General features: G+C 38.2%; 1 protein-coding gene across 1 annotated transcript; it reads right to left on the reverse strand.

The window, feature by feature from the left end:
• Positions 1-345: 345 nt before the first annotated feature.
• Positions 346-3,763, reverse strand: LOC101003688 (olfactory receptor 2D3-like). The gene is given in 2 exon segments (XM_021926931.2): positions 346-3,173; positions 3,175-3,763. Coding segments are annotated over 2 exon segments (927 nt in total). The 5' UTR covers positions 3,375-3,763; the 3' UTR covers positions 346-2,446.
• Between the last annotated feature and the right edge of the window lie 7,785 nt (positions 3,764-11,548).

An 11,548-nucleotide genomic window follows, 5' to 3' on the forward strand; every position in this document is an offset into this window, starting at 1 on the left:
CTGCAATTAAACAATACTTCTCAGTTTTGTTTTTTTATATGCCATATTTGATATTATAAGCTATGTACATATTCCTATATATATCTACAAAAAACACATATTGATCCTAAAATTCTGCTTAATACTTTAGAAATATCAATTTATATGTGTTAGTTCACACATTTTAGGTACGTTAGCCTTTGAATTATTAGCTTTGTGTATTAGTTCGTTCATGCACTGCTTTAAAGAAATACCCGAAACTGGGTAATTTATAAGGAAAAGAGGTTTAATTGGCATATGGTTCTGTAGGCTGTGCAGGCTTCTGCTTCTGGGGAGGCATCACCAAAACTTACAATCATGGTTGAAGGCAAAGGGGAAGCAGGCACATCTTACATGGCAGGAGCAGGAGTTGGGGGCGGGGAGGTGCTATACACTTTAAACAAGCAGAACTCTTGAGAACTCTGTCATAAGACAGCACTAGGGGGATGGTGCTAAACCATAAGAAAGCATCCCCATGATCTAATCACCTCCCACCGGCCCTCTCCTCCAACACTGCGGATTACAATTTGATGTGAGATTTGGGTGGGGACACAAATCCAAATGACATCACCTTGCATTTTTACAGTTCGTAAGTCCAACTTTCTTTTATTACCCAACATTTAGAGATAGTTCAGTGTCTGATGAAAATAGGATGCCTATTTCACAAAAGATCTGCTTCTTTTTATATTATCATCTTAGTCCACATAATCTGAAAACCGTAAACACCATATGTATACAGTGAATTGACTATTTCATGCATTTATTTTCCCACACAGAATCAGTTGATATACAATACATTCAATTCAGCAAGGACACCATCATATAGAATAAACAGCACTAGATAGTAAGGACAGGCCATGGACACTGAAGATGTAGCAGCTAGAAGTCAAGACAGAAAGGTTGACTCATATCAAGGTCAACCCATTTTCTATGGCTCATGTCATCCTTCACCCATAATTGCTTTATTTGTAGATACATTAAGAGGATATCATGAAGTGAGACGTGAGCTCCAAGTTTAAACTGCTTCCAAGAAAAAAATAAAGTGCCTCTATACTTTTCCCACTTCACAAAAAGTAGGTTTTCCTAAGGTTAGCAGCACTAGTTTTTATAGGACTAGAGCTCCTATAGAGGGCTACATAGCAAATGGGTAGGATGAGTCAGGGGATATATGTAAATCTAGAAAAGAAGACTTCTCTATACAAAGTAATGGGACATGTTTGTGTCATGGGAAATCTTCCAAGAGATATGAACCATGGAGGGGAGAATGAGCAGGACAGGGATGGTGCTCAATTTACATGGCTCACAGGCCTGCATCGGGGGTGGAAATTGGTAGTTTCTTACATACCAATAAAGTATTGGGTCCATTCCGCTTGATATCTAGTGTTAGACCTTCAGTTTGAGGGTAGAGAACAGGATAACAGTGGACTTTCTTCTAAAAGAGAGAAGTGTGCATGATGAACACAGGTGAGAATCTAGGTATGTCACTGATAGTGCCTCTGCCATAACAGGGAACTGTTGCAGTAGATAAAAGAGACTGAATGGGACCAACTCATCTCTCAGAGAAAACTCTACCTTCTGGGATTGCTTCCCATGTGTCAGTCATTCTATTCCACTTCCCACAGAGGAGAACTTTATGGATACTGGCAAAATCAAACTTACAGAGGAGAGGAGAGCTTGTCTGAGGGGGATCAGCTGTGGAGTGTTGGTGTCACAGGGTTTCTGACATGATAGTTTTGGTGTGAGAAGGTTGCTTTTCAATTCCAGTTTCCTTAAGCCGGCAATTATCCTTAAAAGGAGGCAGTGGGCAAGGTATCAAAGATATTTGTTAGAGTGTGAGATCCCAAACCTTGTTGTTTAGGACAACAGCTTCCCTATGTGTGATTAAACTGGCTATAGTGGTAGATTGGAATTCCACAAATCAAAGAAATATTCACAGTATCAGACCTTCATGGGAAAAAATCATTGACATTTCCCCACTTGAAATTGGGGAATCTAGCTTACTGACCTCTGCTATGATTTCAAAATCAATGGATAGCTATAGATGACATTGGCATGAGATGAGTTTAACAAGCAGCTGTGGAGTTTAGAGACAAAAGGGGATATCCCTAGGTGAACATGGATTGGTGCACTGTAAGGCACAACATGTAAAAGAAGATTTTATTCACTGTTAAAAATATTCTTTCATATACTAGCCAAAAAGCGTTATGAGGCAAATGAGTTGCAGCCTCAGAGAATAAGCCTGAGCAAGACTGCATTAGACAAATCTGAAAACATTCCTAGGGATGCAAGGGCACCTGTATGACTTTTGCTGATGTCTCAGACTAGAGATGTTTTGGGGAAAAAAAGCTGTTAAAGATGTTGAACCACTTTGGAATGTCTCTGCCCCCTGATTATATACCAATATGAAGACTACTGCCTCTGAGAGACACTATTTTCCAAATACTTTCCTAAATGCTTCTTTCACATCCTTGTTCCTCAGGCTATAAATGAAAGGGTTAATCACTGGTGTTATGACTGAGTAGAACACTGAGACCACTTTATCCCCTTTATTCATTTGCTTCAAATTAGGCTGCATGTAGGTAAATATTGTTGACCCGTAGAATAAGAAAACAACAATGAAATGGGATCCACAGGTAGAGAACAACTTTAGCCTCCCCTCCTCTGACTGTATTTGAATTACAGTGGAGATAATATTCCAGTAGGAGAAAAGGATGAGAGAGGCAGGACCTAGCAGAATTACAACACCTATTGCAAAGATGGTCATTTCTGTGCTGTAGGTATCTGCTGAAGCCAGTTTCAGGAGGGCAGGAGGCTCACAAAAATAATGATTAATTATATTCTGTCCCTGATATGGGAGACATAAAGTGAATGTGGTATCTACTAAAGACACAAATGCTCCACTGGCCCAGCACCCCGTGACCAGCTGAACGCAAATTCTCTGGGTCATGAGAGTGGAATAGCGCAGGGGCTTGCAGACAGCCACATAGCGGTCATAGGACATCACGGCTAGAAGTGAACTCTCTGTACACCCTGCTGTTAGGAAGAAAAGCATTTGAATTGAGCACCTAGTAAAAGAGATGGTCTTTCTCATGACCAGCAAATGGGATAGCATCTGGGGAACAATAGCTGTAGAGAAACAGAGATCAGTAAATGAGATTTTTAAGGAAGAAGTACATTGGTGTGTGAAGTCGAGATTCAACCTGAATTAGGAGTATGATGAGCAGATTCCCAAACATAGTCAACAGGTAGATGATAAGAAATATCACAAACAGCAGAATCTGGGTTTGATGATCAGAAGAAAAGCCCAGCAAGATGAATTCAGTCAGATAGGTTTGGTTTTCTTTGTTCATTGACATTTATTTCAGTCTACAAATTAGCATAATTAGTACAATCAAACATTGACTATGATGGCGTGCCAAAAACCGAAAGTGAAGGTCTCATTGGAGGAACAAGTGTTCTGATGTAGAAAAATTTTGTAAACATTGAACACACTTGATTTTATAATTTTTCTATCTCTATATTTCTACTAAAGCCATGTGGTTGGTAGATACAGAGAATTCAGGAATATGCCTGCTTGTTGCTCCTTGTTGGTAGAACGTTATCATTCATAGAGCCATTGTTCAACAATTGTGTGGCTAATGTCAAAAAATGTCTTTATGGAAAATTACATGTTCTTTGTCTGAACTAAAGAAAAATGATGCAAATATATGAATTTGAAAAAAAAAACCGATTTCTTTCTCTTGCCTGATTGCCCTAGCCAGAACTTCCAACACTATGTTGAATAGGAGTGGTGAGAGAGGGCATCCCTGTCTTGTGCCAGTTTTCAAAGGGAATTTTTCCAGTTTTTGCCCATTCAGTATGATATTGGCTGTGGGTTTGTCATAAATAGCTCTTATTATTTTGAGGTACGTTCCAGCAATACCGAATTTATTGAGCGTTTTTAGCATGAAGGGCTGTTGAATTTTGTCAAAGGCCTTTTCTGCATGTATTGAGATAATCATGTGGTTCTTGTCTTTGGTTCTGTTTCTATGCTGGATTATGTTTATTGATTTGCGAATATTGAACCAGCCTTGCATCCCAGGGATGAAGCCCACTTGATTATGGTGGATAAGCTTTTTGATGTGCTGCTGAATCCGGTTTGCCAGTATTTTACTGAGGATTTTTGCATTGATGTTCATCAGGGATATTGGTCTAAAATTCTCTTTTTTTGTTGTGTCTCTGCCAGGCTTTGATATCAGGATGATGTTGGCCTCATAAAATGAGTTAGGGAGGATTCCCTCTTTTTCTATTGATTGGAATAGTTTCAGAAGGAATGGTACCAGCTCCTCCTCATACCTCTGGTAGAATTCAGCTGTGAATCCATCTGGTCCTGGACTTTTTTTGGTTGGTAGGCTGTTAATTATTGCCTCAATTTCAGAGCCTGCTATTGGTCTATTCAGGGATTCAACTTCTTCCTGGTTTAGTCTTGGTAGAGTGTAAGTGTCCAGGAAATCATCCATTTCTTCTAGATTTTCTAGTTTATTTGTGTAGAGGTGTTTATGGTATTCTCTGATGGTAGTTTGTATTTCTGTGGGGTCGGTGGTGATATCCCCTTTATCATTTTTTATTGTGTCTATTTGATTCTTCTCTCTTTTCTTCTTTATTAGTCTTGCTAGCGGTCTGTCAATTTTGTTGATCTTTTCAAAAAACCAGCTCCTGGATTCATTGATTTTTTGGAGGGTTTTTTGTGTCTCTATCTCCTTCAGTTCTGCTCTGCTCTTAGTTATTTCTTGCCTTCTGCTAGCTTTCGAATGTGTTTGCTCTTGCTTCTCTAGTTCTTTTAATTGTGATGTTAGAGTATCAACTTTAGATCTTTCCTGCTTTCTCTTGTGGGCATTTAGTGCTATAAATTTCCCTCTACACACTGCTTTAAATGTGTCCCAGAGATTCTGGTATGTTGTATCTTTGTTCTCATTGGTTTCAAAGAACATCTTTATTTCTGCCTTCATTTCGTTATGTACCCAGTAGTCATTCAGGAGCAGGTTGTTCAGTTTCCATGTAGTTGAGTGGTTTTGATTGAGTTTCTTAGTCCTGAGTTCTAGTTTAATTGCACTGTGGTCTGAGAGACAGTTTGTTATAATTTCTGTTCTTGTACATTTGCTGAGGAGTGCTTTACTTCCAATTATGTGGTCAATTTTGGAATAAGTGTGATGTGGTGCTGAGAAGAATGTATATTCTGTTGATTTGGGGTGGAGAGTTCTATAGATGTCTGTTAGGTCTGCTTGCTGCAGAGATGAGTTCAATTCCTGGATATCCTTGTTAACTTTCTGTCTAGTTGATCTGTCTAATGTTGACAGTGGAGTGTTGAAGTCTCCAGGAAAAGAAGAAGTCAAATTGTCCCTCTTTGCAGATGACATGATTGTATATTTAGAAAACCCCATTGTGTCAGCCCAAAATCTCCTTAAGCTGATAAGAAACTTCAGCAAAGTCTCAGGATACAAAATTAATGTGCAAAAATCACAAGCATTCTTATACACCAGTAACAGAAAAACAGAGAGCCAAATCATGAATGAACTCCCATTCACAATTGCTTCAAAGAGAATAAAATACCTAGGAATCCAACTTACAAGGGATGTAAAGGACCTCTTCAAGGAGAACTACAAACCACTGCTCAGTGAAATAAAAGAGGACACAAACAAATGGAAGAACATACCATGCTCATGGATAGGAAGAATCAATATCATGAAAATGGCCATACTGTCCAAGGTTATTTATAGATTCAATGCCATCCCCATCAAGCTACCAATGAGTTTCTTCACAGAATTGGAAAATCTGCTTTAAAGTTCATATGGAACCAAAAAAGAGCCCGCATCTCCAAGACAATCCTAAGTCAAAAGAACAAAGCTGGAGGCATCACGCTACCTGACTTCAAACTATACTACAAGGCTACAATAACCAAAACAGCATGGTACTGGTACCAAAACAGAGATATAGACCAATGGAACAGAACCGAGTCCTCAGAAATAATACCACACATCTACAGCCATCTGATCTTTGACAAACCTGAGAGAAACAAGAAATGGGGGAAAGGATTCCCTATTTAATAAATGGTGCTGGGAAAATTGGCTAGCCATAAGTAGAAAGCTGAAACTGGATCCTTTCCTTACTCCTTATACGAAAATTAATTCAAGATGGATTAGAGACTTAAAAGTTAGACCTAATACCATAAAAACCCTAGAGGAAAACCTAGGTAGTACCATTCAGGACATAGGCATGGGCAAAGACTTCATGTCTAAAACACCCAAAGCAATGGCAACAAAAGCCAAAATTGACAAATGGGATCTCATTAAACTAAAAAGCTTCTGCACAGCAAAAGAAACTACCATCAGAGTGAACAGACAACCTACAGAATGGGAGAAAATTTTTGCAATCTACTCATCTGACAAAGGGCTAATATCCAGAACCTACAAAGAACTCAAACAAATTTACAAGAAAAAAACAAACAACCCCATCAAAAAGTGGGCAAAGGATATGAACAGACATTTCTCAAAAGAAGACATTCATACAGCCAACAGACACATAAAAAAATGCTCATCATCACTGGCCATCAGAGAAATGCAAATCAAAACCACAATGAGATACCATCTCACACCAGTTAGAATGGCGATCATTAAAAAGTCAGGAAACAACAGGTGCTGGAGAGGATGTGGAGAAATAGGAACACTTTTACACTGTTGGTGTGATTGTAAACTAGTTCAACTATTATGGAAAACAGTATGGCAATTCCTCAAGGATCTAGAACTAGATGTACCATATGACCCAGCCATCCCATTACTGGGTATATACCCAAAGGATTATAAATCATGCTGCTATAAAGACACATGCACACGTATGTTTATTGCAGCACTATTCACAATAGCAAAGACTTGGAATCAACCCAAATGTCCATCAGTGACAGACTGGATGAAGAAAATGTGGCACATATACACCATGGAATACTATGCAGCCATAAAAAAGGATGAGTTTGTGTCATAGGTGTTCTCACTCATAGGTGGAAACTGAACAATGAGATCACTTGGACTCGGGAAGGGGAACATCACACACCAGGGCCTATCATGGGGAGGGGGGAGGGAGGAGTGATTGCATTGGGAGTTATACCTGATGTAAATGACGAGTTGATGGGTGCTGACGAGTTGATGGGTGCAGCACAGCAACATGGCACAAGTATACATATGTAACAAACCTGCACGTTATGCACATGTACCCTAGAACTTAAAGTATAATTAAAAAAAAAAAATTTTGTAAATGTCAAACACACTTGATTTTATAATTTTTCCATCCCTATGTTGGATGGAAATATTGAGTCTAAGCTAATGAAGGGTGAATCTAAGATAATGAGTAAATAGATCAGAAAGAGTTAGGAAAGGTAACAGAGTCATGGGAAAATGGCTGGGACTCACAGCTGGAATCTGATATCCCTGGAAAATATTGAGCTCCCTGTTAGAAAGAACAAGGTATCAAAGCAGAAATTCAGCCCTCCTGGCAGAACTTTCTTGAGATAGGGAAAAATCAAAGATGACATACATATAAGTGTTTTTTTTTTCACACAGAAGTTTCTATGTCTAGCTGGCAGTATAGGAGAAAGGTGAACAGAACTATTGTGGCTGGAGCACTGGCTCATGAGCTGTCGAGTATGACTTAACTTCAAGACAACTGGGTCACAGTGAAGTTTCTAACCCTGCATTTCCAGGAAGACTGGATCTGAATTTGATCCATCCTGAATCTATAGGAAGGTCCAACCTGCAGGAGGGTCTATTGGCTTTGAGGGACCAGAAAGGCAGAGGCAGGGAACACTTTGAGGAATTGGTAAAATCAAATGAGAAAGATTTTCCCTTTAGCTTCACTCTAAGGAGATGACACAGAGAATCAATGATAAACTCTGACATCAAAAGCCAATATAACCTCTTGCTTAAGTCAGTGTTTTTGAAACTGATTTATAACACATTCATGGTTAATGAGATAGAATTACTAAGTTAACAACAGTATTTGTTAAAATTTGAAGAAGAAAAGAAAATACTATTTCTTACAATAATATGTGCATAGTTATGAGAAAATATTAATTTCAATTTGTGTGTGTGTATGCATGTGTGTGCACTGGGTTACAATGGAAACTGTGTTCCTGATTAAGGGTTTTTGTCAACAACTTTAAAACGAATACTGCTGTAAGTCAAATGTTCTTAAAGACATAAATAAAATAATTCATTACTGATCCAATTTCCAATAATTTTTGATAAGTACATATTTTTTACTGCTTCATTATTGTGAATTTTTATGCAATAAAGTGTGCATATTTCATGTGTAGAATTTGATGTTTTGATATATGTATAAAATGATATACTTTTAAAAGATACTTATTAAATTGTACATGATTATTTGTTTATGAGACTGTCTCCCTGACATAACTGAGTTTCATGAGGGTAGTAACTCTATCTCACTCTATGTCTGAATCCCCAGGTATGTAGTAAATTTTCAAGACAAGCTCTCTGAGTGACTGAATTAGTGTATGAATACCTGAATGCATCCAGGAATGAATGAACTCCTCCTTGCGCACAGGCACTGTCACACACACACACTCAAATAAATGTTCCTAAGCACTATTCATCCTATCTAGAGCATAGTATGAAATTGGGAAGACACAGCAGATGCTGGTCCACCTAGGTGATCTCTTTGGAATGGGGATTTTCTTGTATGTAACAAGGAGGAACATGAAGTATGATTACCTGGGCTACTCATGTACATGAGAGGGCATCATTGGTAGTTCCATCTTCCAATGGAAGTAGGAACAAACCCTCAATCTGCAAACCTGTTCTCATTCTCATTCTTACCCCTACAGAGTTTATCAATACTTCTGAAGACTACTGTACTGGCGCTTATAGTGCACACACACCCAACATAGTACTCACCGAGCTCTGGCTTCCCCCTATTTCCGAGACAATGGGTGGCCAATTTCAGGAAGCTCTGTCTTGCATATTAGGCAGTGCCTTGTGAGTCCAGAGGTTTCACCAAGAAGAAATCATGAGAAAAGCAACAGAGGAAGAGAACACCAGTGGTGAAATGACTGAATGATTAGAGGACAAGGATATCATAGTAGTTGAAAAAGGGTAGATAGTTTGAACTACAATCATACTTTTGGTTTTTTGGGACTCTCAGCATCTAAACTGACTCCCCTCAAAAACAGCCCAGTAGTAAGATTTATAAGGCTGAGGATTCTAGAGAAGGGGAAAAGAAAAATCTCCTCTCTCAAATATGCTTTGAGTTACAAAAGTAAAGATTTGGGTTTCTCCTAGGACAGACAAGATTTCTAGTTTTGAAGGTTCTTGTTCCCCTCAGAATCTTTCTTGGTCACTTTAGCACCTCCTTTTTACCTGGCGTCTTAGCATGAGTTTTTCTTCACAGCAAGTACAATAGACATCCAGAGAGCTAAGCTGCACATCTGGAGTTAGGTATTGAATCCTGGTGATTCTCAACCATATCTCCTGACAGCTAAGCAGCTAAGCAAAACAGAGCTTTATAGCAGGTTTCATTTCAAACTCTCGCTGTATTCTTGGATGGGGTAAACAATTATTTTTCAAGCACCAACACTGATTTAAATCTTTTTCTATGAGGAATTCTTAAAATATTGAGGTCCTGAGAGGTGATGCAAACAAGATTTTCCCTAGGGGTCTCTTGGAAGAAGTTCACTTTATTACCTCTTTACACAATGAGATACCTTGGGAGTTTTTTTTCTTGTATTTGTAGATTGAATTCTGTGAATCTTATCTAATTCGCATTACTTAATTAAACAAAGAAAAAACTGTGTATGCTCTGAGCCTCAGAAAAACTCAAGAAGCCACCTATACCTGTTTCGTTTCTCTGCTTAGCAGCAGAGTCAAGAGTATAAAGTACATGCAGGCAGGTATCTTTACATCCTTTACTCATTTTTTTTTTTTTGTATTTTTACTGATATATCATTATTGTACATATTTTAGGGTTACATGTGATATTTTGATACATGTATAAAATGTGTGATGATCAAGTCAAAGTAATTGGGATATCCATCACCTCATTTATCTTTCCTTTGTGTTGAGAGCATTACAATTCTTCCCTTCTAGCTATTTTAAAATATACAATTAAATTATTAACTGGCTGGGCGTGGTGGCTCACGCCTGTTATCCCAGCACTTTGGAAGGCCGAGGTGGGAGGATCACAAGGTCAGGAGATCGAGACCATCCTGGCTAACACGGTGAAACCCCATCTCTACTAAAAACACAAAAAATAAGCTGGGTGTGGTGGCGGGCGCCTGTGGTTCCAGCTGCTCAGGAGGCTGAGGCAGGAGAATGGTGTGAACCCAGGAGGCGGAGCTTGCAGTGAGCCAAGATTGTGCCACTGCACTCCAGCCTGGGCTACAGAGTGAGACTTGTTTTAAAAAAAATTATTAACTGTAATTTCCCTACATTACTATTGAATACTAGAACTCTTTTTTTTTTTAATCTAGCTGTATTTTTGTACCCATTAACCAACTTCTCTTGGTTCCCTCCTCCCCTCTTCCTTTTCCAGCCTCTGGTAACCACCTTTCTATTGTCTACTTCCATGAGACCCACTTTTGTAGCTCCCACATATGAGTGAGAACATGTAACACATTTGTCTTTCTATGCCTGGCTTACTTCACTTAAATAATGACCTCTAGTTCACCCATATTGCTGCAAGTGACAGGATTTAATTCTTTTTCATGGTTGAATAATACTCCACTGTGCATATATATCACATTTTTTTCTGTCCATTCATCCATTGGTGGATACTTAAGTTGACTACATATCTTGGCTTTTGTGAGTAGTGCTTCAGTAAACAGAGTGGAGGTATCTCTTTGATATGCCAATTTCCTTTCTTGTGGATATACCAAGCAGTGGGATTGTTTAATCATATGGTAGTTCTATTTTCACTTTTTTCCAGAAACCTCCATACTGTTCCACAATGGCTGTACTAATTTACAGTTGTACCAACAGTGTAGTATTTCTCTTTCAACTCATCTTGGCCAGCATTTGTTGTGTTTTTCTGTTGTTTTGAGGTGAGATATCTCATTGTAGTTTTGATTTGCATTCCCCTGATGACTGGTAATGCTAAGAATTTTTTCATATGTCTGTTGGCCATTTGCATGTCTTATTTTAAGAAATGTCTATGTAGATATTTTGCCAAGTTCTAAATCAGATTATTTGTTTTTTTACTATTGAATTTAGTTTTTTATATATTCTGGTTATTAATCTCTTGTTGGATGGATAGTTTGTAAATATTTTTTCCAATTTTTTGGTTCCTGTCTTCACTCCATTGATTGTTTTCATTGCTGTGCAGAAGCTTTCTAGCTTAATGTAATACTATTGTTTATTTTTAAAATTTTTATTTGTAATTATTATGGATAAATAATAGTTGTATATATTTGTGATATACATGTGATGTTTTTATATATGCATACAATGTGTAATAATCCAATCAGGATAATTGGGGTTACTACCACCTC

This window comes from Papio anubis, chromosome 12 (genome assembly GCF_008728515.1).
Source record: "Papio anubis isolate 15944 chromosome 12, Panubis1.0, whole genome shotgun sequence".
Classification (NCBI taxonomy): Eukaryota; Metazoa; Chordata; class Mammalia; order Primates; family Cercopithecidae; genus Papio; species Papio anubis.